This window comes from Nannospalax galili, unplaced genomic scaffold, assembly GCF_000622305.1.
Source record: "Nannospalax galili isolate Female #2095 unplaced genomic scaffold, S.galili_v1.0 scaffold255, whole genome shotgun sequence".
Lineage (NCBI taxonomy): Eukaryota > Metazoa > Chordata > Mammalia > Rodentia > Spalacidae > Nannospalax > Nannospalax galili.
Window position 1 is genome coordinate 3,799,391 of NW_008338999.1, and position 25,103 is coordinate 3,824,493.

The window sequence follows — 25,103 nt, forward strand, 5'->3', positions numbered from 1 at the left end:
ATTTTTTTTTCTTAGCTTTGATTTTCACCTCCATATTTAGGAAAGACATGTGGTTGAATCTAAGTGAAGTAAAAATAGTTCACTACAGCATGCAATAATGATAATCATTTTAATGATTAACTTTATGTAATGTGATGATTTGGTCTGATTAATATTACAGGCATCATACGGCAGAAATTATGAAACAACTTAATTTACCATAATTAAAAGCATGATGTCAACTCATTTTTAGATTGCACATAGGCAGACTAAGCATAGCTTATAAACTATAATGAACAGAATTCAAAAACAGCATACATTAAATTCCAGAATACCTTCTAATACTCCAAAGTTTAACAAGCATTGTGAAGAAACAATATTCGTTAAAAAGAAAAACCTCAGGGCTCCTCAGGGAGAGACAGTTCAGTGATTAAGGGCACTGGCCACTCTTGAAGAGGAACTAGGTCGGTTCCCAGCACCCTCACAGGGGCTAGCAACCTTCCATAACTACACATCCAGGGTATCTGGTACTTTCTTCTGGTCTCCATGGGCATTGCATGCACATGGCACACTTACATACATGAAGGCAAAATGCTAACATACATAAAATAAAAAGGAAGAAGGAAAAATGACTATCAGCCTCTAAGGTCTGTATATTTATTTTTCATTTAACTATGAACACAAACATAAAACTGTTATTTATAATCCAAACTGTCTTAGTCTTCTTTGCCCAGTGATAATCTTGGGAAAGAATTACTTCACCACTATTAAAATTCTGGATATACTACAGATATTTCTAGCTACACAGCACCATTCATGTGTAAATTTAACTAGATATTAAGGTGCTACTATGTACTGTGTATTAATTCCACAGTAACAAGATAATCCTTATCCTAAAAAAAAATCCCAGAGAGGCAGATACTCAACAATTTTCTGATCATCAAAGTGTTCATTATGATATTAAATGACAAATAATCCCTTATTGGTAAAACTTTATGTGAATTCTTGAACCTTCTCCTAGGCCCATATGTGCATATTGTCATAAAATATAGATTTAGCTGTTAGCTTTTTTTTTTAAACCCCTTGTCCTCAATGTAAGGCCACCATCAGAATTTGATAGTTTTCTTCACACTTTGCTGTACCCCAGGTGGCAGCTAATCACTCTGACCTGTCTTTAGAAAGAATACCATTAGGTATATACAGCCAATACCATCAAACCTTACTCCAAATGAGTGTGTTATGGATATTTACTCCACCTACCCCCACACTACACCTTAGCTATTGATACCTATTTGTCTATCTATGCTGTATTTGTAGTTTAAGGCTCAACAAGGGATAACAAAGGAGATTAGTTATCATCAGTGAGGTGCTCTTGATAAACTGACCTGACCATGTTCTTTGCTAAACCTGAATTTAATAAGAAAGTGCACAGATGGGCCTAGGAGTTTCAATAATTTAACATTTAGTCAAGCAAGAATCTCTGCCATGTGGAAACAGCATGCTCTCCAAAAGAGAGTTGTGTTACTGGTTGGATGTATGTGTTGCTCTCTTGCTTTGTAGGCTGCTGACTTGCAAAAATCAAGAAATATAATGTAGTTGGATAATATATAAATACAGCACATAGGAGGAGAATTTTTCAAATTACTAAAGAAGATCAAGAAAGGACAATGTAGGGCTAGGGGTATAGCTCAGTGGTAGAGCATGTGCTACCCAAGCTTAATGACCAGAGTTCCATCTCCAGAACCCATGAAAGGAGAGATCCGACCCCTGAAATTCATCCTCTAAGCTCCATTTGTGTGCAGTGGCTTGTACACCCACACATATCACACATCACACATCACACATCACACACACACACACACACACACACACACACACAATGATTTCCAATAGCAAAGACAGTGAAGAAAAGGTGCTATTCAAGTCAAATTTGAGGTTAACCTTGAATAATAAAAACTGTTCTCTGGGAAGGAAATAATTGCTAGTAAATTCTGATATGGAATCTAATCTCTCCCTTCTGAAAAGCTTCAGAAAGGAAAGGGAGACTATCTGAACAATGAAAGTGACTTGTATAAATCTTTTAAACGTGCTACTGGGAAACAATTTTGGTATTTGCAAACAACAAAGCTCTTTTTTATTAAATATTTTGGGTAAGATATACCTCCTAGAAAATTGAAAACCAAGGAGCTTGGCAAAGTCATGCAGGCTATGTAACTAAGTATAACTGGAGATGTCTCCAACAGAAGCAGCTGTCTTGTAAGGAATGGAACTATTCACACTTCTTGGAGTCAACTTAATCTGTGGTAGAACAAATTATGATACGGTAAATGAGACCTATTGGTATCTTGCACTTTCCTTGGTTAGCTTGTGTTTATTTGTATCCATGAAATTAGTAAGAAACCTGGAAGCAAAGTGCTATTTTTCAGGAAACTTTGGTTTCACAGTCCAGTCTTCTAGTTATTGTGGGTCCCAAAGCAATGCGGAAGGCAGTGGAGGAGATAACAGACTCTATCCACCTACAAACAATCCCATATTCCTTAAATTTGCAGGGGGGGGGGTTGGAGTAGTGTCTCCTTATAGCCCCAGCTGGCCTGGAACTCACTATGTAGACCAGGCTGGCCTTGAACTCAAGAGATCTGCCTGCCTCTGCCTCCTGAGTGCTGGGACTACAGATGTGTTTAACCATACCTATCCTCCATATTCCTTAATTTTTTTAAAATAATTTTTATTTATTGTATACATTTTTTGGTCTTTTTGAGATAAGATCTCCCAGTAGCCACAGATGACCTTGAACCCACTATGTAGGCCAGGCTAGCCTCAAACTCAAAGAGATCCACCTGCCTCTGCCTCCAGAGTGCTGGGATTAAAAGCATGTGCCACCCTACCCAATTCTACTGTATACACTTAAAAAATATATTGTATTAATTCTTGGAGAACTTCAAACACATATACATTTTATTTTGATTATATATATTCCTCAATCCCCCCTCCAACTTCTGGGCCCCAAGGCCTTCCCCCATGGTTTCCCCACCCCAACTTCAAATCCTCTTTCTTTTAAAAAAAAATTATTATTTTTACTTTATGTGTATGAGTGTATTGCCTGTATGTGTGTAAGTGTACCCATGTCGTTAATGCCCATGGAGGTCAGAAGAGGGTGTCAGAACCCCTGATACTCGAGTTACAGAGGGTTGTTAGCTACTGTGTGGTGCTGGGAACGGAACCCTGATCCTCTGAAAGAATAACAAATAGTCTTAACTGCTGAGTCATCTCTTCAGCCCCAAATCTTCTTTTTTTTTTTTAAATGAAGAACATTTTATTGATTTTCTTTTTTACAAATTTCATACAATATATACTGACCATCTTTAGATATCCCCCCACCATTGTTCTTTAATACTATGTTTATTTAGCAGAGTAATAATAGTAGGTTTTCCCCTGTGCCCTGTGTCCAATCTAACCACATTTCCTAGGCCTTATATTAATGTCAGGTATGGGCTCTGTCTTATGAAATGGACCTAAAATCCAATTACATTTACTACCATTTACTGCCTCTACCCAACTAATACTAAACACCTTTAGAAAAAGTCACATTGAAACCTACCACTATAGAAGCTTCTTAAAGTATATGCACATACATTATGTAAGGAGATTAAAAGGCTTTACCTTGTAACAGGGGGACATTGCCCCTACTAGGTACCATAGACAAGCAAAGGAAAAGCTCAATGCCAGGGATGGACTCCCTCTTTTGAAGCTATTGACCAAGCATCCCATTTACCCTCATACAATACTGGCCATTGCTCCAGGTCCTAGTTAACCACCGGAACTTGACTATAAGGCCATATTGCTGAATATACTATATACATGAATGCAGAACAAACAAGGAGAAATCAACTTGGTACTGATGTCAAAGCTTCATACCTACTGGCTAGCTTTCATAGTGCTGGTAGGTGCTGGAAGAACAAAAAATCATTAACCATACTCAGCTGTGAATCCTGTATGTTTCAACAACAACTGGCCACACAACATATGGCCTCTGGTGCAATAGTGGCACAGATATGGGAGTAACCAATCACTTTCTAAGTGGATTTTAGGTCCACTTCATAAGACAGAGCCCATACCTGACATCAACATAAGGCCTGGGAACATGTGGTGAGATAGGACACAGGCCACAGGGGACAACCTAATATTATTATTCTGCTAAATAAATATAGTATTAAAGCAATGCCTAAGGACTTAATGTTATACCTATAGATTAAGGCATCTCTCAACTCTCACCAGAGATGCTTCCTTATGCAGCAGATAGTGATTAATATAGAAACCCACAACTGACCAATGTGAAGAGAATAAGAGGCTACAAACTGGCCAATGTTCAGAGAATAAGAGGCTTCAGAGTGATTATCCTTTAATAAACTTCTGCCTCCAAAGGCTCAGCAGTTATTGTGGAAAAGGGAGGGGAAAGGTTATAAGAGCTAGAGCTAGTAGATGACCATTAAGAAACAGACAACTTGTTAGAAAACTTGTCAGTTACTCATATGAATTCACAACAGTGGTGATACCATGCACAAGCGTCATGTTAGCTCAAACCAGACAAAATCCCAGCATAGACATGGGGAAGTGGGTAAGAAACTCCAACCCTACCTGAGGAACTCTTGGCAACCAATGGTTACTGGTCAAGGGAGAGTCAATCTCAAAGAATGTGACTCTTGGTAGGTTAACCAGGCTCCAGTGGATATATCCAAACAGAAGATACTGGGGACACAATTTTATTTTAAATAATGCTCTGAGTCCAGACTTAGTGTTGCTTATATGTGCATGGGTGTAGGGCCTGTAAGACCATACACTGGAACTTCGTCAACCTACCAGAGGCTTTACCCTTAAAGGAAACTGACTTTCCATGCCCAGGTAGCCATCAACTGTCAAAGCTCCTCAGTTAGGGGTGGAACCATGTGAGTCCTTCCCTCAACCCACACTTGAATGTCGACTAGCTACTTTATAATTTTTGGGACACAAATTAAGAGTGAGTAATAGAATGACAAATACTTTTTGAAGTCTGACTTCTGCTGGATCTACAAGGGTTGCCAGTCATGATCTCTTCTCACTCCAAACTCCAAATGGAGGAACACAAGGAAGTATTTCTACAAATAAGAGCTGTGTTACAAACTAGATAAATGTAGCAGTCCCTTAATTGAGTCTGCACTAACTATACTGTATCACTCTTGAGCTTCAAAGTGCAGAAATGCAATATAAGGAATAATTTAGAGGCTGCAAAGTGCAAATACACAGCTCTCATAAAATATATCCATCTAGGAAGCAAAGCATATTGTTTTAACACCATTCACTTATGATTGATGACATTTTTCTAAACCTGAATAGCTCTTATTGTTCCTTACCTTAGACTTTGCTAGAGTAAAGCATTTCTGACTAGTGTTATAATATTTCACAAAATGATATTCTGCATAACTTGGTGTCTTGGAAGTATCTTCTTCAATCTTGAAATGACTAAATATTCAAATTCTATACAAATTAAGATCCTATCCTCTTCTATAACCTGTCAGTCTTCACTGATTCTAATATCTTTTTATTAAATTAAAAAATCGAATGTCCTAGTTTCTATTTTTTGTTACTTTTTTAAAGTTCTCAGTTAACTCTTAGCAAACAAGAGACCATGGGTAATCATTTTCTTTCAACCTAGTTTTAATGCTAGTTTGATAAGGTATGCTAGTTTAAGTTCTGCTGCTGTGACAAGAACCAGACAAAAAGCAGCACGGAGGAGGGAAATGTTTACTTGGCTTCCAACTCCAGATTCCAGTCTATCGTTGCAGAGACAAGAGAGATGAAGGAGTTGGAGACTGCTGGTCACACCACACCCACAGCCAAGGGCACTGGGAAAGGAACGCACTCAGGCAGTGTTTGTTTCCATGCTCACAGCTGACTTTTTCACTCATGTAAATTTCAGGGCCTAACTTTGGGAATGTTGTTGTCTACAGTGGTCTAGATTAATTAATAAACCAGACAATCCCTACAGTTCTGCCCATAGGTCAGCTAGATCTAGATAATAACTCAGCAGAGACTGTTTTCCCAAGGGATTCTAAGTTGTGGTAAGATGAAATTTAAAAGTAATTGTCACATAGGATAATGTGAGAACATAAAAATTTAAAGTTAAAATAAATAATTACTTAAAAGATATCTGAAATAAATTTGAGATATGTATATCAATAGCATATATATTTTAAATATTTTATATCTATTTAAAGTATTCTTATAAGGACAAAAAGTCCTTAATATATTTATGTTGCATGGATCACTTCACTGATCTGCTATGTTGCAGCAAATACGGCTCTATAATTTGAGTCAGATATGAACTGAATGAGCAACCAGCCAAAGGAGTCTGCACTTTAATGTGTGTTGATTAATGCAAAGTAAGTTGACCTACGTGGTGAATATTAGAATAACAGGAAGCACAGAGAGTCAATATATGGTCCTAGAGAAAAGAGAATTCAGGAGGGAACTGTGGAAGTCTGAAAGGAAAAAATGTCATCAGAGGTAGATCTTGAATGATGCTTATGCCCACTTTTTAAAAGAAAAACAATAAACAATACTTGAATAGTATATAGTGACTAGCATATCTAGTTAATAAATTGCATTAAGTCAGGAAAGGAGCTGCCTCACACCTATAATCCCAGTCCTTATCAGGTTGAAGCAGGAGGATCTGCTCAAGGTCAAGTTTAGCCTGGGCTACACAGTAAATTTAAAGCCAGCCTGGACTACAGCATAAGACTATTTCTCAAAACAAATAATTCAAATTACTTTTTAATATTTCTATCTTAGAAAACACGTTAAAGATATTAGAGAGCTAAACTGAATATTACTTAAGTCAGAGGGACGTCTAACTTGCACAAACAAGTTGTTATAGCAATAACCATTATTTAATAGTTCTATCTCCCCTCCCTCTCTGCCTGTCTATATATATGCATATGCATAGATTTACTCATATATAATAGATGTGAAACAAGACAGGTAAAGCTATTTAAAGGTAAGTAATTTTTATGTTTCCAGGTACCTTGAGCAAATATATACAACAACTTCCACGGAACTTTGACAAGTGCCTTTAAAAACCTAATATTGAGTGAACATGAACTTTCATTGGCTCTTGGACTATTTGCTGTCCTGCCTACCATCCATTTGAATTATCACCTTGGTATAGAATTCTAGAAACCTTGCTTGTCAAGGATGTTTGCTATCCATGCTTGCTTTCAGTAAATTTTAATTCACCAGTTCACTATGAATGCCTTAACTGTAACTTGTTTCAAGTGTAATATTTAAAGACACTGTTATTTTTTTCAGTGTGGAGTTGTCATGTTATGAGGAGATAGAATCCCCCTACCCAAATTCTACATCCCTCACATAGTTTTCTCTGATTCTAGTGATAAAACTTGAGGAATGGAAGAATACTTAAGAAGCAGGTCAGTACACCACTTATTTCACAGGTGGGAAACTCAGATGAGACTATATAACCTCGAACCAAATTGCTCTAAATTTCAGGTCAATTCTTTTGACTTTTTCCTTTATGAGCTATTGCTCATATTACACTGAATTACTACAACTTCCAAAACGTAAACATATCCAGATTCTTTGAATTATATGCCTCTGTAATCATAAAATATAAAGGTGTACTTAACTCTGTTGGTACCAGGGGAATCCCTAACTGCTACTAATTAACTTTGTTTGCCTGGGGGCAGTTTGCGCACTTCTTCATTTGTTTGTTTTCTGTTCCCCTTGGCCAATCATGCTAACACACCTCTGATCACTTTCCATGAAGGATGACACTCAAATGATGTGCAGGTGACAAAACCTGAAGAGCCGCTGTAAGCATCACCCTGGCTGAGAAAAATGAAATGCGAGTTTATATGGGTTATTTTCTAAAAATAGTCCCATGTTCATAATTCTTATGATTAAATAAAAACTAGGAAGCATCTGTTACTCATACAAAAAATTTGCAAGTTTACTCAGTGAGAATCAGAGGATTAAACTATCTATGGATGCAGTATTATCATGGTCATTTGATGTTTATAAGTCATCCCATATGAATGATCCATTGTGGAGTTGTACGGTCCCAAAAGGATTCAATGAAAAGGTACATTCCTACTTCATATTGAGATTTACCATTTGAGAATTACAGAATAAAAAAAAATTGACTAATGTACTAAATGATCTAGTATGCTATTTATATTAAAACATAAGTAGTCTTAATTATCAAGACAGCTGATACTTTAACTAAAGTATGTAGCAACAGGTAAATCAAAGCTAAACTCATTACTATCTCAATAAAAAAAATGGCAGGAATATCATAGAGACCCATCTAAAGGAGCAGAAGAAAAGATCTACTGTGATTTGCTGCTATTTGGAAACTGAATATATGTATAAATAGATTCCTGAAATATAATTTGTATGTGAGATTTGTTATTAAAACTCATTTTTAGATGGGGCATGGTGGTGCATGCCTTTAATCCCAGCACTCAGGAGACAGAGGCAGGCAGAATTGTACGAGATCCAGACCAGCCTGGTCTACATAGCAAGTTTGAGGCCAGCTGGGATTCCAGGAAGACTCTGTTTGAAAAAGACCAAAACAACAGCAACAACAACAAAACACATTAAAAAATCATTTTGAGCTATACTATTTTTATTCATAATCAATAATAATGACAAAGTCCTTCTTCAACCTTATCTTTTAAATTTATCAAGTCAAGCAAGTCTGTTGAGCCCTGACCTTTATGCTTCCTTTTAGGGATTCCCAACAGCCTGAAGCATTCTGCAGTTCTTTCTGATCTGTCAACAGCTCTTAATACCATCATTTTGGGGGATTCTGTTATCCTGTGAAATTTAATCTCACCTATTTAAGCTTGCAGAAAGTACTAGAGGGAATTATTAACAGATTTTCCCTCATCTTCTTTAGAGGGTAGCGCTCCGTGATTGGCTGGTTTCCCGAAGGACCGGTGACTGAGAAGCACTAGTTTGTCAGTAGCATCCTATTTAGCATGTGTGTGAGGCCACTGGGGAGCCTGAGAGGCATTTGGAATCAGAATTACACCAATATGCTGAAGATGCTTCCCTATCGTCATTTCATCAAACTTATATCCTTTAGCATTAATGCTTTCTTAACTAAGATGGAATGCTGCTTCAAACAGCACACCGCTTATGGCTCTAATTAGACAGCTGGAAACTCACTGATGATACATAAGAGCAGTGGACCAGCAGCCTCAGTATCACCAGGGAACTTGTTAAATGCAAATTCTCAGGCCCACCCTGGAACCTACTCTTTGAGAAACTCCTGGGACCAAGCCCAGTAGTCTGTGCTTAACAAGCATTTGGTGATTTTATTTCAAAATTTGAAGATCTCTGTATTAGTGAAGTGGAATGTTTCTGCTACTGAAAAATCTTTTGGAGTTGCCTCCTAGGTTTATTGATTAAAATATTTCTGGATTTAGTCATATCAGTCTTGATTGCTAACCATTCAAGACATGAAGAGTCAATCAATTCGATGGCCAAAGTCATTGACCTCTATAGTAATTCACATCTGTTACTAAAGGTTAAGAAAACTTTGTATTATTCTTCTTTTTCCTCTCTGAAAGAATGAGAATTAGACTGAGTTCCTTTCTGAAAAAATTAGAAGTAGCCTGAAGTTTTAGGTACACTCATGCTGGTGTGCTTAATGACAAGTCAATTAACTAATGGACAAATCATATATTTCCAAAGTTCACCCAGGTCCAAATGATTAAAAATTATATTTATTTGAAAAAAAAAAAACTGTAAGACTTTGCTTTTCACTCGCCATTGGGCTTAAAGAAATAAAGTATGGTTGAAGCTTGTGTGTTGAAGGCAGAAAGCATAGGAAAAATGTGAGAAATATAGAAGAACTGGGATACTTTATGTTAGTTGAAAAATACATCCCTGATCTCAGTCTCTCAAACTTCAGGTATTCACGTAGGTGCATGATAATTGATCACCCTGCTATCTCAGTTAGAATCCTGGACACTCTAGAGGTATGCAAAACCAAGTCATGACTAAGATGGATGAACATGGAAATTTCCATACATTCTGGAATCATCCAATCTAAATACTATAGGCACTGGCAAGTTACCCAAGTTTGAAGTCTTTGTACATGTTGATAATGCATTCCTTATTCTCTCATATTCAGGTTTTGTCTAAAGTTACCAGATGAGCCCTCAGGCCTATAGCATCCAGTTCACCTTGAAGGTCAATACTAGAAGCCCTGATGCTGATTCCCTCCAGAAAGCATTCATCCTACAATCGTTTCTTGAACACTTTGTATGTGGTGTTCGTGTTCTAGGTAAGAGGAATGATGGCATGAGCGAGGAGGGTGACTACAGTCCTTGCTTGCTCTCATGAAGATCAAGGTCAAGTAGTTTTATAAACGTACACAAGTTTTAGTTCTTTGTAAGGTAATAACAAAGAAGCATTTGCCCTTCTAGTTGTAAGTCCCAGATCAGTGTGAGTTCTATAGAAGCTCTACTACAGGCATACAACTTTGTTCCAGAGGGTGCAATAGTTCTCAGCACCCTGCAACCCTGTCTATTTTACTCATATCTGGCTCTCTACTGAGCTGTGCCTAGATTCTAGTTTTTTCTATTCTCTATTCTGTCACACTGGCCAATAATTTATTTTTAATTAGTCACCAACTATCCTTGCTGCTGACTTAAAAAAACCCAAGATAAAAACTCTACAGAGTAGTTAATCCCACATTTAGCTGGAAATTCAGGGCCCTCTGCACAGAAAACACCACGGTTTCTGCTTCTAACAAGTAAAAGCTTATGAATGTGGACAGGTCCTTGGGCAATTCTCATATGCTCTTTTACCCTGTTCTAGTCACACTAGTTCATTTTCCTATTTGCAAAAGCTCAAGAAACATCCTCAATTAAGAATGAGAACATTTAACTAAGCCTGGCTTGCTTACTCCTGGATGTCAATTATTCCTCAATGTTTTCTTCTCTGTACTCAAAACTCATCAGAGAGACCTTCTATCTAGACTATCCTGCATAGGATGGAAGATCCTGCCTTTTCTCCTACCACACTCCCAACCCTAGGACACACACACACACACACACACACACACACACACACACACTCCTTATATTCTTGTATCAATACAATACAATCAATACAAAACTGTATCAACACAGTTTTTCCATAGAATGAATTACTTTCCAATAAATCATTGATGTGACAATACATTTATTTCTCAAATAAACATATATACTAAGTATTTGTTTACTTCTTATTTATTTCCTAACTACAAACTCTATGAGGGCATGAAATTCCCTCTGATTTGGTTGCTGATATATTCAAGCTATTTTAAATAATGCCTAGTACACAATAGCCAGTCAATCAATGTTGGGTGCATGAATAAATAAATACATTTACTTTCTTAAGTAATTATCCAGTCTGAGTTTCTGTTGGGTTTTATAAGGCAGAAGTAGTCACCAATCATTTCTAATTACTTTTCCTAATGGAAGGTGACCATACTACAAGGTGTGAAGTAATTAATATTGCCATTTGGGGTGTTAGGGTTTGGATGTGGAATGTCTGCCCAAAGCTCATGTGGTAAAACTTCTTACCCAGTTGATGGCCATACTAAGAGGTAGTAGACTCTCAAGGAGGTGGGCAGTGTTGAAGGAAGTAGGTCACTGGCATGGGTGCCTTTGGTGGATCTAATTTGTTCCTCACCTCATCCTCCTTCTCATTCTGCTTCCTCCCATTAAAGGTGAGCAGCTTCCCTTGCCACACACTTTTCCTAAAATATATTGTGGCAGGGCAGGACAAAGTGGTGAGGCCAAGTTGAGCTGTTGTTGAAACCTCTGAAATGTTGAGCTACAATAAATCTTTGTTGTTTTTTTTTTTTCAGTTGTTTCTCATATTTTTGTCACAAATGGGATGCCAACCACGCAGGCTGTCTTCTACTTCCAACCTCCAGGATCAGCCTTTTGCCAAGAAAACTTTTCAAATATAGGAATTTGACAAACAAGATTTAAAATACTTAGTTCAAAGTATATTTCACAAGTTCTTCTTGCTTTACAAGTCTTATACTATGCACAGTGATATAGAAATGAGTAAAATTAGCTCGCTTTTCTCCTTTAACTTCTGCAAGTAACTTGATTTCACTATGGCTGTTTGAATTTGCAAAATGATATAATTATACTAATTAATGCCTGAAAGTGAATGCCAGGAAAGGCTTATGATTTTAAGATTATCTTGGGCTTTTTGAAAAAGCAAGCAAGCAAACAAACAAACAAAAACAAACAAAGGTAAAATTGTTAGATGTAAAAATAGAAAATAAAAGTGTTATTTAAAACTCAGCCATGGACCAGTGGTGACTCTGATAATTTAGTGAGGTTAATTTGTACTGTGGTTCATCTACATGTGAGAAATTACCCGTTGACTGCAGTTATAATCTTGCCCAGTACAGAGACTCCAAACATGTTCAGACATTCTCAAGTAAATCAAATTCAAAATACCGATTTGAATAAAATGAGTATTTTATCTTTCTATAAATATACTCTGCTCATGTCCTCATAAATAATATCCTTTATCAGGCATTATCTTTCTCTAACAACATCGAAAGTTGAAAGGTCCGTGGCTCATACAATCAGCTGGTGCCTTGTAGAAGACCAGAAGTCCTATGTCAGAATGAAATGACTTTAAATCTGTTATCTGCAGTAAGTTAACTAACTAAATATTGAATCTGAACAGTCTTCACAAAAGAGTTCTTTAAAAAAAAACATGCCACAGGGAGATATGGGAGGTGTTGGAGGGGAAAGAGTGCACTTGGATTTGATCAAAACACCTTATGTATGAAATACTCAAGTTTTTTTTTAAAGTTAAAATACTCATGTATGAATTACTCATTTTTTTAAAAGTTAAAAAAAAATGCTACAATCTCATTCAATTTGCAGATTTAGCTATCACTCATAGCCAATTTAGCTATCTCTAAATGGGATGAGGGTGTGCCTGTGTGTATAGTGGGATCCAAAACTTGCTAGGTGGACTTTTGTAAAATCTTTAATGTCACTAATTACAAAATTCACACAGCATGTCAATTATTCAGGTTATGGGAGACTTGTCACTGTTATTAATTAGATGACACAAAAGCGGGCTAGTGCTTTTGATCCAAACGAATTTCTCATTTCATCCAAATCAATCTTTAAAACTTTCAAGTGGGCTGTCCAAATGAAAGTAATTACATATAACCTCCAATTTTTTTTTTCACAAATTTGCATTCGTTCATCTCGAGAACTGTTTAGTGATTTAAATTAGGACCGCATAACAAGTCTTATCGCCTAAAATCTGCTGTATTACACCTCTGTCTTTCCTGATGGTTCCACTTTACCTCCTCAGGGACAGCTCGAATGTTAACAAAGCCCTTTCTGAAGACGATGAACACGCGGCGGGCTCCACAACGCAGAGCGGATGTTGCGCAGTCAAAGGCAGTATCTCCAGCTCCAAGTACAATCACGGCTCCCCGAATGGATGGCAACGGAGGGTGACAGGCGCACATCCCTGAACGATGAAAGGAGAAGCCCATTTTCAAGTAGAGAAACAATTTCTGCATGACAGCTCAAAAGAGACTTGTACTCAAAGCACTGTAAAATTGCATCTTGCAGTTTTCCAGGGTGGAGTGTCACTATCAAATTATTCTGCTTCGTTGAAAGACAGTTTTATTTCCATTTTTAAAATATGGTATATATGTAATTTCATACTCAGTTCCTTTAGCTCCCTTTTCTCCTTTTAGAAGGATTGCTACAACACATTTTGACGAGTTTACGTCAGAATAAAAATGTAATGAATCAATTAAGATTCTCTTTGTCGAAGTTGCAATATGTATTTTTATTTTTGCATCATTAAATTTCTGTTCCTTAGTAGAAAACAGTGATCCATATGGTCTGGGTCAATAATATGAACCATTTAATTAGAATATTTTATACATTATCTTATATAATTCCTAATACAGAGCTTTATTATATTACATTTAATAAATGTTAAAATTAACATGAGGAATAAATTCAGTTTTTGTAACTCAAGAATTTCTGAGAACTATGTCTAAATTAAAAGCTTTTCACTTAATTTCATTCCTTTGGTTCTGTCTGTTAAACTGTGAAAAAAGTAGTGTGATTTTCATTGTTTTAAAAATATTTTGTTTATTATTATTATTGTGTGTGTGCGTGCATGCGTGTGTGTGTGTGTGTGTGTGTGTGTGTGTGTGTATGCAGGTGCCCATGAGCCACGATGCACATGTGTTGATCAGGTGACAACTCTTAGGAGTTGGTTCTCGTTTGCTGCCTGTGAGATTCGGGGACGTAATCCAAATCTTTAGACCCGCAAGTGTCTCTACCCACTGAACCATCTCGCCAGTCCAAGAAATACGATTTTCCAATTGATTATTTTTCAAGGGTATCTACAGGAATATTTGCTATCCTTATGAAAATCCTTGGAAAGGAGGGAAATGCGGGTGGTATTCTGTACTGCAGAACACTTTATCATCAGAAGGATAAAGCTGTTGATAAGATAAATTACTATAATTTTTGAAACGGCACCACAGATGATGAATAGACCTATAATTTCAATAAGTATAATCATGTTGTTTGGAAGACTTTGTGTTTGGGATCAGACAATAGGGATTCCGTAATTCTTAAATATGTGCTTGGTGCACTATGGTCTTCCTAAACAAGGGGCAGGACTCAGGGGAGGGGGGAGTAGAGATAGAGGGCATTTTTCACGGTTATCTTCTGAATAATTTAACAAAAGAAGTTTCTTGCCTTTTTAAATTTTGCAAGAAAAAATCCTATGTTTTCATTATTTCCTCAAGTAATGAGATGTAGAAATAGCTGTAGCTCTATCTTCTGAAAAAACACTTAAAAGATTTACATTATCTAGTTTCAGGAAATAAACTATAGGTTCTTTATCAAGGACACCAGTGGAGCCAATACCTGGCAGTCTTACCGTCAGGCTGCTCTTCTTGGGGTACATGAAATAACAGGGTGTCTATCAAAGTGTCTTGCTTTAACTGCCTAAAATTACTGCTAAAGAAGAGACCTTGATCTTCCTGCCTCCGCAGACACATAACATGTTAGATATATGAAGACTCACCGTATTTCAAAACATCTCCCAAAGCAGAAATCTTACCATTATTACTAGAATGTCTTCCAATGTTTGCTAAAGCCTTTTTATTTTGAATTAATTTTTCACGCTGCAATTTAGACTTACACATAATACAATAAAAATCTTTATCATGGTGCTGTCTTGGAAGAATGGACAAATCGATATTTTTGGCAAACTGTAATATCAGGGTTTTTAATGTTTTACCTTGGTACTGTTTATTCAAGGATCCAGGTAAGATATGAACAGTGTCCTAGCAAGTTTGATTTTAATATAAATTTATAATGCCTGAAGCAACACAGACAAAGTTGAGAACAAAAGGCAATAGGTTTTACCTGCTTTACTGCCTTTGGCGACAAGTGGCAAGAAGTCTTTGGATGTATAAAACCCCTGCTCTTGTGTAAGGTCCTGGAAAATACGGTCTTTATTGGGTTCTGGCAAACCTATTCAATAAAATTCAAAGAATATCATTAGCACTGTACCAACTGGATAGGAAAATAAAATAACTACAATCTTTAAAATAATGGAGCTTTCAGCAGAAAAAACTTATTAACTTACAAAATAAAAATATACATAGCACACCCTAACAGACTTCATGGTATACCTTTAATATGAAACTAGTACACATTGTAAATCACAGATTAATTTATGTAAAACCACTGGCTGCTCTTGCAGAAGACCCAGGTTTGGCTCTGAGTGCCCAAATGGAGAGTAACAGCCCCACCTAACTCCAATTCCAGCGGATCCGACACGCTCTTCTGACCTGCATGGGTGCTGCATGACATGAGTGCACATGCACACATGCAGATAATACACTCAGATGCATATATGTATACACAGAGCAAGATAAACATATTATACAAAAATACATAGAACATAGTGCACAGTGTTATAGTGTTAAAGGGGAGAATCAAGTTAAATTTTCCTTGTGCTATAAATACAAAATTTTTAAGGAGAAATAAGGTCCTATTAAAAGCCCTTAACCATAAATTGAAAGAAAATATGGATACATATTTATCTAATTAATAAAGAAGGGGGGTCATTCCAAAAGAATGAATATAAAGATATAATGAAGAAAATTCCATTTTATAATAAAAATTCAAGTACTTGTGAATTTGAAAACTATAAATGACTTAGAGGATGAATGATTAGGGCTGGTGAGATGGCTCAGCAGGTAAAGGTGTTTGCCATGCAAGTCTGCTGAGTTGAGTTTAGTATGTAAAGATGGAAGGAGAGAACAGACTCTAAAAAGTTGTCTTCTAACTTCCACAAGCTGGCTGTGGCATGCTCACCACCATCATCACCATGTACACACACAATAATAGTAATACTAATTAATAGTAATACTACTAATAATAATGTTAGTGATTAAACAGATTAAATCATTTTCTGTATATCAAAATGTTTTATTAAGAAAATTTTAAAGCTATAGCCTGAGAAAAATAACACACAAACCCAACAAAGGATTTATATCCAGACTATATGAATGAAGTCTTATCAATTAAAAAGAAAATAAAATTATATGACAGACGTGAATCAGCCATCGGGGATGCACACAGCAAGAATGACCCAGAATGTTTAGCAGATTAAATCTTTTAGTTTTTAATATTCAAAGCAGCTTCTTATTACCAATAAGAAAAAGCATTAAATCTACAAAATGTACATCAATAAGAAAAACATTAACTGTTCAATAACCTCATAAAGAATAATGAAACAGGAAGAAGAAAATATATAAGTAGCTTATAGATCATAAAAATATGGGGCTGGAAAGATTGCTCAGCAGTTAAAAGCACTGGCTGCTCTTAAAGAGGACCCAGGTTTCATTCTCATTCCCCACATGGAGGCTAACAACCCCCTGTAACTCCAGTTCCAGGGGATCTGACCCCCTCGTCTGACCTCCACGGGCACTGCTGGGTGCACTTACATACATGCAGGTAATACACTCATACACATAAAACAAAAACAGTAAGTAGAATATTTGTGGTGGTTTGAATGAGAGTGTCTCCCACAGGTTCCAAGTATTTGGACGTTGTGTCCTCAGTTGGTGACACTGTTTTGGGAGGTCTTAGAAGGTTAGGCCATGCTGGAAGAAGCACATAACTGGGGGTGGGCTTTGGGAGTTCTTAAACCTCGCTGGATTCCCAGTTGCTCTTTGTTACAAGATGTGAGCACTAAATTTTCTTCTACATCAGCCACTTCTGCCGCCATGCCTCCTTGCCATGATGGTCTCTTGCCCCTTTGGAACCATAAGCTAAATAAACTTTTCCTTCTATAAGTTCCCTTGGTTGCCTGATATTTTATCACAACAACAGAAAAGTGACTAATACACCTAGTAACTGCACAAACTCATGGAGATTAAACAACACACTCCCGAATGATAAGTGGAATTTCCTCCATAAGACTGGCCTGTAGTCATGTCTGTGAGGCATTTTCTTGACTGCTAATTGATGAAGGTAGGCCTAGCCCACTGTGGGCAATGACATCCCTAAGCAAATGGACCTGTGCTGTATAAGAAAGGTAGCTGAGCAAGCCAGGGAAGCAAACCAGTAAACCATATTCCTCCATGGCCTCTGCTCCTGCCTTGAGTTCCTACCCTGACTTCCCTCAGTGATAGATTCTGACCTAAATGTTGTAAGATGAAATAAACCCGTCCTCCCTCTCAAGTTGCCCTTGGTTGCCATGTTTTATCACAGTAACAGAAAAGCAACTAATTAAAGATATTACTTTCATTTATGGCTAATGAAATGTAAGTTTAAATAACTTGTATGGTTTATTTATTTAAAAGTAAAGAATTCAAGAAAATCAAACCATCTAATAGGTGTGAAAACAGAGCTTACATACTCTTTTAGCAGGCACACACATTGTGGCTGAATTTCCAAACATTGTCGCTTGGAATCTATGCCACGGAAAACAAATACATGCAAATAGAGGTGTGATATAAAAAGGAATCAGTGCGAAAAATAAAAAAGGATGAACAAATACCAGAATCCGATGGTAGGAATAAATGAGTTTTACTCATTGTTCATTAAAAAAAAGAAAACAAAATTTGTCATTAAAATAAATATTTGAAAATATGTATCAGATTAGAGTCAAAACAGAATTCATTAAAATAGGATATGAAACGTTTGCAATATTATGAATTATAATATTATGTCAATTTTAGAAGAGTTAACCTATAGAACATGTGCTCTGAACAGTGATAACTTCTGACAGATCATGAATATTCTATTTTCAGATTTCTTTATTTTCCAATTTTTCTATAACATGTATCAATCAGCTATAAAAGTTTTTCTGTATGAACAGTGTATTTTAAAATGAAATGGAGATCTTTTTAAAGGTTAAAACCACATTCAATTTTATGTCTTATAAAGTTTATACTGAGTACAATATTATATAACTGTATTAACTCAGCTGTTAAACCTAAAAAGTTATAGCCAATTCTGAAAGAGATTCATCTTAGCTCTGGAAATTGTTATTGAATGCCAATGCTATTGTAATGAAATGCTTCCTAAGTATGTGGTTAGTAAATAAATAATTTAAAAAATGAATTTTCAAAAATAAGATTAATAATAAACTCAAATTAATTTAAAAGGATGAACAAAATGCATATTTTAGCCATAACTTTATCCAAGGAAAAAGAAAAGATAATGTCAATTCTAATAATTTGGGGAAATAGAAGTTTAGTTTTACATACTGCTAATGATCTACTAATGGTTCATTCTTCAGAGGTAGAGTTTATTTTAAAACTAAATGTGGTTATTGACAAACATGGAGTTATTAGCATGGACTAAGGATGACGTTGGTCATCTCAGATAAGGTAGGCTCCTATCTGATCAGAAATCGGGACAACCCTGTAGTTGTATTTAACCAGCAATAAACTTCCTGAGTCTGCTCAGATGAAGCAAATGTTTCCTTCCTTGTCGAGCATCCTGACCATCTCTCCATAAAGATCTGTTCATAGATTTAAGACCATTTTTTCCTTTAAAACATTGCTGTAATTATCTGAGAATTTTAGCCGATTCACTTATCTCTTCCTTAGTTTCTACATGAACCAAGGGCAAGGGGCTCCTCATTTTCTGTCCCAAATGAATATCGTTTAGGCATATTGAGAGCATCGCAATATTATATCAATGCGTAGTTTTTTATATAATTCAGTTTTAAAAACCTTGGTGGAGAGGGCTACGATGATATTAACATTTTAATGAAAAACAATTTTCCCCCAACTTAAAGATAACTGCGTTTAGCATGCACATATTTAGGCAAAAAAAAAAAAAAGCCACTTACATATGCTGCATGTTAAGATTTCAAGCTGCAAATGAGTGGATCATCTCATTCACTGCACCACAGACGGCATGCTCTCTATCACACTGCACCACAGACGGCATGCTCTCTATCACACTGCATCACAGACGGCATGCTCTCTATCACACTGCACCACAGACAGCATGCTATCACACTGCACCACAGACGGCATGCTCTCTATCACACTGCACCACAGACGGCATGCTCTCTATCACACTGCACCACAGACGGCATGCTCTCTCTCACACTGCACCACAGACGGCATGCTCTCTATCACACTGCACCACAGACGGCATGCTCTCTCTCACACTGCACCACAGACGGCATGCTCTCTCTCACACTGCACCACAGACGGCATGCTCTCTCTCACACTGCACCACAGACGGCATGCTCTCTCTCACACTGCACCACAGACGGCATGCTCTCTCTCACACTGCACCACAGACGGCATGCTCTCTCTCACACTGCACCACAGACGGCATGCTCTCTCTCACACTGCACCACAGACGGCATGCTCTCTCTCACACTGCACCACAGACGGCATGCTCTCTCTCACACTGCACCACAGACGGCATGCTCTCTCTCACACTGCACCACAGACGGCATGCTCTCTCTCACACTGCACCACAGACGGCATGCTCTCTCTCACACTGCACCACAGACGGCATGCTCTCTCTCACACTGCACCACAGACGGCATGCTCTCTCTCACACTGCACCACAGACGGCATGCTCTCTCTCACACTGCACCACAGACGGCATGCTCTCTCTCACACTGCACCACAGACGGCATGCTCTCTCTCACACTGCACCACAGACGGCATGCTCTCTCTCACACTGCACCACAGACGGCATGCTCTCTCTCACACTGCACCACAGACGGCATGCTCTCTCTCACACTGCACCACAGACGGCATGCTCTCTCTCACACTGCACCACAGACGGCATGCTCTCTCTCACACTGCACCACAGACGGCATGCTCTCTCTCACACTGCACCACAGACGGCATGCTCTCTCTCACACTGCACCACAGACGGCATGCTCTCTCTCACACTGCACCACAGACGGCATGCTCTCTCTCACACTGCACCACAGACGGCATGCTCTCTCTCACACTGCACCACAGACGGCATGCTCTCTCTCACACTGCACCACAGACGGCATGCTCTCTCTCACACTGCACCACAGACGGCATGCTCTCTCTCACACTGCACCACAGACGGCATGCTCTCTCTCACACTGCACCACAGACGGCATGCTCTCTCTCACACTGCACCACAGACGGCATGCTCTCTCTCACACTGCACCACAGACGGCATGCTCTCTCTCACACTGCACCACAGACGGCATGCTCTCTCTCACACTGCACCACAGACGGCATGCTCTCTCTCACACTGCACCACAGACGGCATGCTCTCTCTCACACTGCACCACAGACGGCATGCTCTCTCTCACACTGCACCACAGACGGCATGCTCTCTCTCACACTGCACCACAGACGGCATGCTCTCTCTCACACTGCACCACAGACGGCATGCTCTCTCTCACACTGCACCACAGACGGCATGCTCTCTCTCACACTGCACCACAGACGGCATGCTCTCTCTCACACTGCACCACAGACGGCATGCTCTCTCTCACACTGCACCACAGACGGCATGCTCTCTCTCACACTGCACCACAGACGGCATGCTCTCTCTCACACTGCACCACAGACGGCATGCTCTCTCTCACACTGCACCACAGACGGCATGCTCTCTCTCACACTGCACCACAGACGGCATGCTCTCTCTCACACTGCACCACAGACGGCATGCTCTCTCTCACACTGCACCACAGACGGCATGCTCTCTCTCACACTGCACCACAGACGGCATGCTCTCTCTCACACTGCACCACAGACGGCATGCTCTCTCTCACACTGCACCACAGACGGCATGCTCTCTCTCACACTGCACCACAGACGGCATGCTCTCTCTCACACTGCACCACAGACGGCATGCTCTCTCTCACACTGCACCACAGACGGCATGCTCTCTCTCACACTGCACCACAGACGGCATGCTCTCTCTCACACTGCACCACAGACGGCATGCTCTCTCTCACACTGCACCACAGACGGCATGCTCTCTCTCACACTGCACCACAGACGGCATGCTCTCTCTCACACTGCACCACAGACGGCATGCTCTCTCTCACACTGCACCACAGACGGCATGCTCTCTCTCACACTGCACCACAGACGGCATGCTCTCTCTCACACTGCACCACAGATGGCATGCTCTCTCTCACACTGCACCACAGATGGCATGCTCTCTATCACACTGCACCACAGACGGCATGCTCTCTCTCACACTGCACCACAGACGGCATGCTCTCTCTCACACTGCACCACAGACGGCATGCTCTCTCTCACACTGCACCACAGACGGCATGCTCTCTCTCACACTGCACCACAGACGGCATGCTCTCTCTCACACTGCACCACAGACGGCATGCTCTCTATCACACTGCATCACAGACGGCATGCTCTCTATCACACTGCACCACAGACGGCATGCTCTCTCTCACACTGCACCACAGACGGCATGCTCTCTCTCACACTGCACCACAGACGGCATGCTCTCTCTCACACTGCACCACAGACGGCATGCTCTCTATCACACTGCATCACAGATGACATGCTCTATCACACTGCACCATTGATGACATGCTGTATCACACTGCACCACAGATGACATGCTCTCTGGATCACACTTCATCACAGATGATATGATCTATCACATTGCATCACAGATGACATGTTCTCTATCACACAGATGGAGTGCTCTTATACCATTTCATTTTCATATCTAAATTTCAAGCAAAGAGAAAATCAGCCTAAAGTGTGATACAGTTTTACAGTGATATGATAAGGCAAGGCCTATTATGCAGCTCAAAAACAAGTAGTAATAAAGCAGGTATGAAATTAAGAGGAGGGAGAAAGTCACGGTAGCTCTTGGAGGAGATGGAAGAGGAGTTGAGTCGGAACCAAATGCATTGCATGGAATTCTCAGAGAATTAATTGAAGTTATTAAAATGATATTTTAAAAAGGCACAAGGGAATATGAAGGGAGATAATTTTTCACAGACACTGGTAAAAGGTCCTGAAACTCTTCTCTTACTCTTTTTCTAAACTGAGTTTTTGAAATATTTGCCATGGTTAAAATGGAAAGAGAGAGAGCTGTAAGTCTGTAAGTGTTTTCTGTCCTTAACCTAAATCAGTACTATCTGAAGAAGTGCAAGTCATTCTTAGGGAACCTACCACTGTCCTCACTCAAATGACTTTTTTTCTCTTCAACAAGGTCATTTCAGAAGAAAATGCATTGACAAAATTATTATTTATTTATTCATTCATTCATTCATTCATTCATTCATTGCTCACTTGGATCAAGAGAGTGCTAAAGACAGCTGGGCTCCTTGTGCTTCAGTTTTTTTTTGCATTTGGCCTTTTAATAGACTGAACATTTACTGGGCCTGAGTGTCTCTACAAATGCCTCAGAGACGACTGACTAGATGTTTTGAGAAATAAATGTTGACTTAAGCAGACAAAAAAAAAGATCCAGCAGCTAGTAAGACTCAACATAACTTATCCTGTAGCCTACATAGCCTAGGTCACATACAGAGCTCCAATTCTCATGGAGCTCTTTCCCCAGCACAAGTGACTTGTGCCCAATACAGTGACTTTAAAGTTCTTCTCACAGAGATTTGGTAGATCAGCACCCATAACACTATAGTGTAATTAGAAGCAGGTCTTAACCACCAGTCTCTGGAGCGAGTCCTTCCTTTACCCATTTACCAGTTCTGTGATCTTGTATAAGTGCCTGTGACCTTGTGTTTTATGTGTCACTCAAATACTAATGTAGGTATTGCTGTGGAAGCCTATTTAAAATGTTGTTGAAAACTATAATTGGTTGACTTTAACTAAAAGCTATCTTAATTGTGTGGGCAGGCCATATTCAATCATTTAAAGGTTTTAAGAACAAAACTGCACTTTCTCTAAGAAAGACAAAATTCTATTCATGTACTGTAAGATCAGGACTGGGGAGGTGTAGGCAGGGGGATCAGAAGTTCAAGGTCATTCTCTTTAGCTACATATTGAGTTGAAGGCCAGACTGGATGACATGATAAACAGCAATACAGCAAGTTCACGGACAGCCTGAGCTACATGAAACTGTGTATTAAAAAATACTAAAACTCAAGATTCTATCTGAGAAATCTACTCTTTGGCTTGATACAGTTTTTTAAGTTTTTAACTATAAATTTACAATGGAAAATTTCCTAAAATAAATAATTTAACCTATATCAATCTGTCCACTCACCCATCCACCCATTTGTATATAAAATCATGTACCTATCCATGCGCTCATTCATGCACCCATGCATCCATGCATGCATGCATCATCCGTCCATCCATCCACCACCCACCCACCCACCTACCTACCAATCCATCCATCCATCCATCCATCACCCACCAACCCACCCACCCACCCACCCACCAATTCATCCATCCATCCATCCATCCATCCATCCATCTATTCATTTATCCACCTTCTGGTTCTAGTTTTCTCCAGAGATCCCTGAAATTGAACTCCTCAATCTCTCCAATCCTCTCCACAGATAATGACTGCACTATTCTCATGAATGCAAGATTTAAAGGATATCATATATGCACGAGTGTATGTGTGTCATTGAGACGTGGTACATAATGAATGTTCAACAAGCCTTTGCTGTTAAGATAGGCTTATTTATTCTGTAGTTTATAAATTCTCTCAAACTTCACATCTCTGGCAAGGAAAGAATAAAGTTTAAATCAAAGAAAAATATTCAATTTCAGCAAATTTAAGTAAAGTTCTACAAGGAAAGAAAAATGAAGCAACTTTAAGTGAAATATGAAAAGTAATGAAAGTTGCAAATATCCATCTATCAAAGAAGGACTTCCTTGAGAGTTGATGGCATATTAATAAATAAGATATGTGTCCACATGAGGATGATTTCAGAATGACACAGAAATGACTTTTTAATTTATCTTTGAGTAGGAAGGGGGAGTTTATGAATAAAGAGGAATCAACAATGGTATGACAGACAATACAATTCCACATTGCTCATTAATGATGTTTTGCAACGAGTCCAGATAGATCCCTTGTTCTCCTAGAACAGTAGCAAAATGCTTTGTTATTTCTGCATGCATTATACAAAGCAACACATCCATAAGAAATATTGGAAAATGATAATTTTCAAGTTATTGAAAAAAGAAAGTTCTGCTTTATACAGAAAATTTTGTTCAACGTTTATTGACTACAGGTCCTACTACTATAAGTGCCCGGCAGATAGGGGGTTTACAGTGTAACTAATCCATTTGAATTATCAAAATAACTATGATACACATGATGTAATTACTATCCACATTTTAGATAAAACAAAAATGGGGCATATAGGAATTAAACAGTCATGTTTGAAGAAACAAGTGCCTATTTTTATGTGCATGTGTGCTGTACACGTACGTGCATGTGTGTGTGTGTGCGTGTGTGTGTGTGTGTGTGGTGTCCTCTTCCATTTCTCCACCTTATTTTTTGAGATAATGCCTGTCAGATAACCAGGAAGTGAGTGTGTGTGTG

General features: G+C 38.6%; 1 protein-coding gene across 3 annotated transcripts in view; it reads right to left on the bottom strand.

The window, feature by feature from the left end:
• Dpyd (dihydropyrimidine dehydrogenase) overlaps window positions 1-25,103 on the bottom strand; it is a 978,758-nt gene that overhangs the window by 541,669 nt on the left and 411,986 nt on the right. For all 3 annotated transcript variants that reach the window (XM_008833683.3, XM_029563832.1, XM_029563833.1), the window contains exons 9-10: window positions 15,480-15,587; window positions 13,379-13,548 (exon numbers count right to left, since the gene is read on the bottom strand). In XM_008833683.3, coding sequence (XP_008831905.1) covers window positions 13,379-13,548; window positions 15,480-15,587 — 278 coding nt within the window. The remainder of the gene's footprint in view (window positions 1-13,378; window positions 13,549-15,479; window positions 15,588-25,103) is intronic.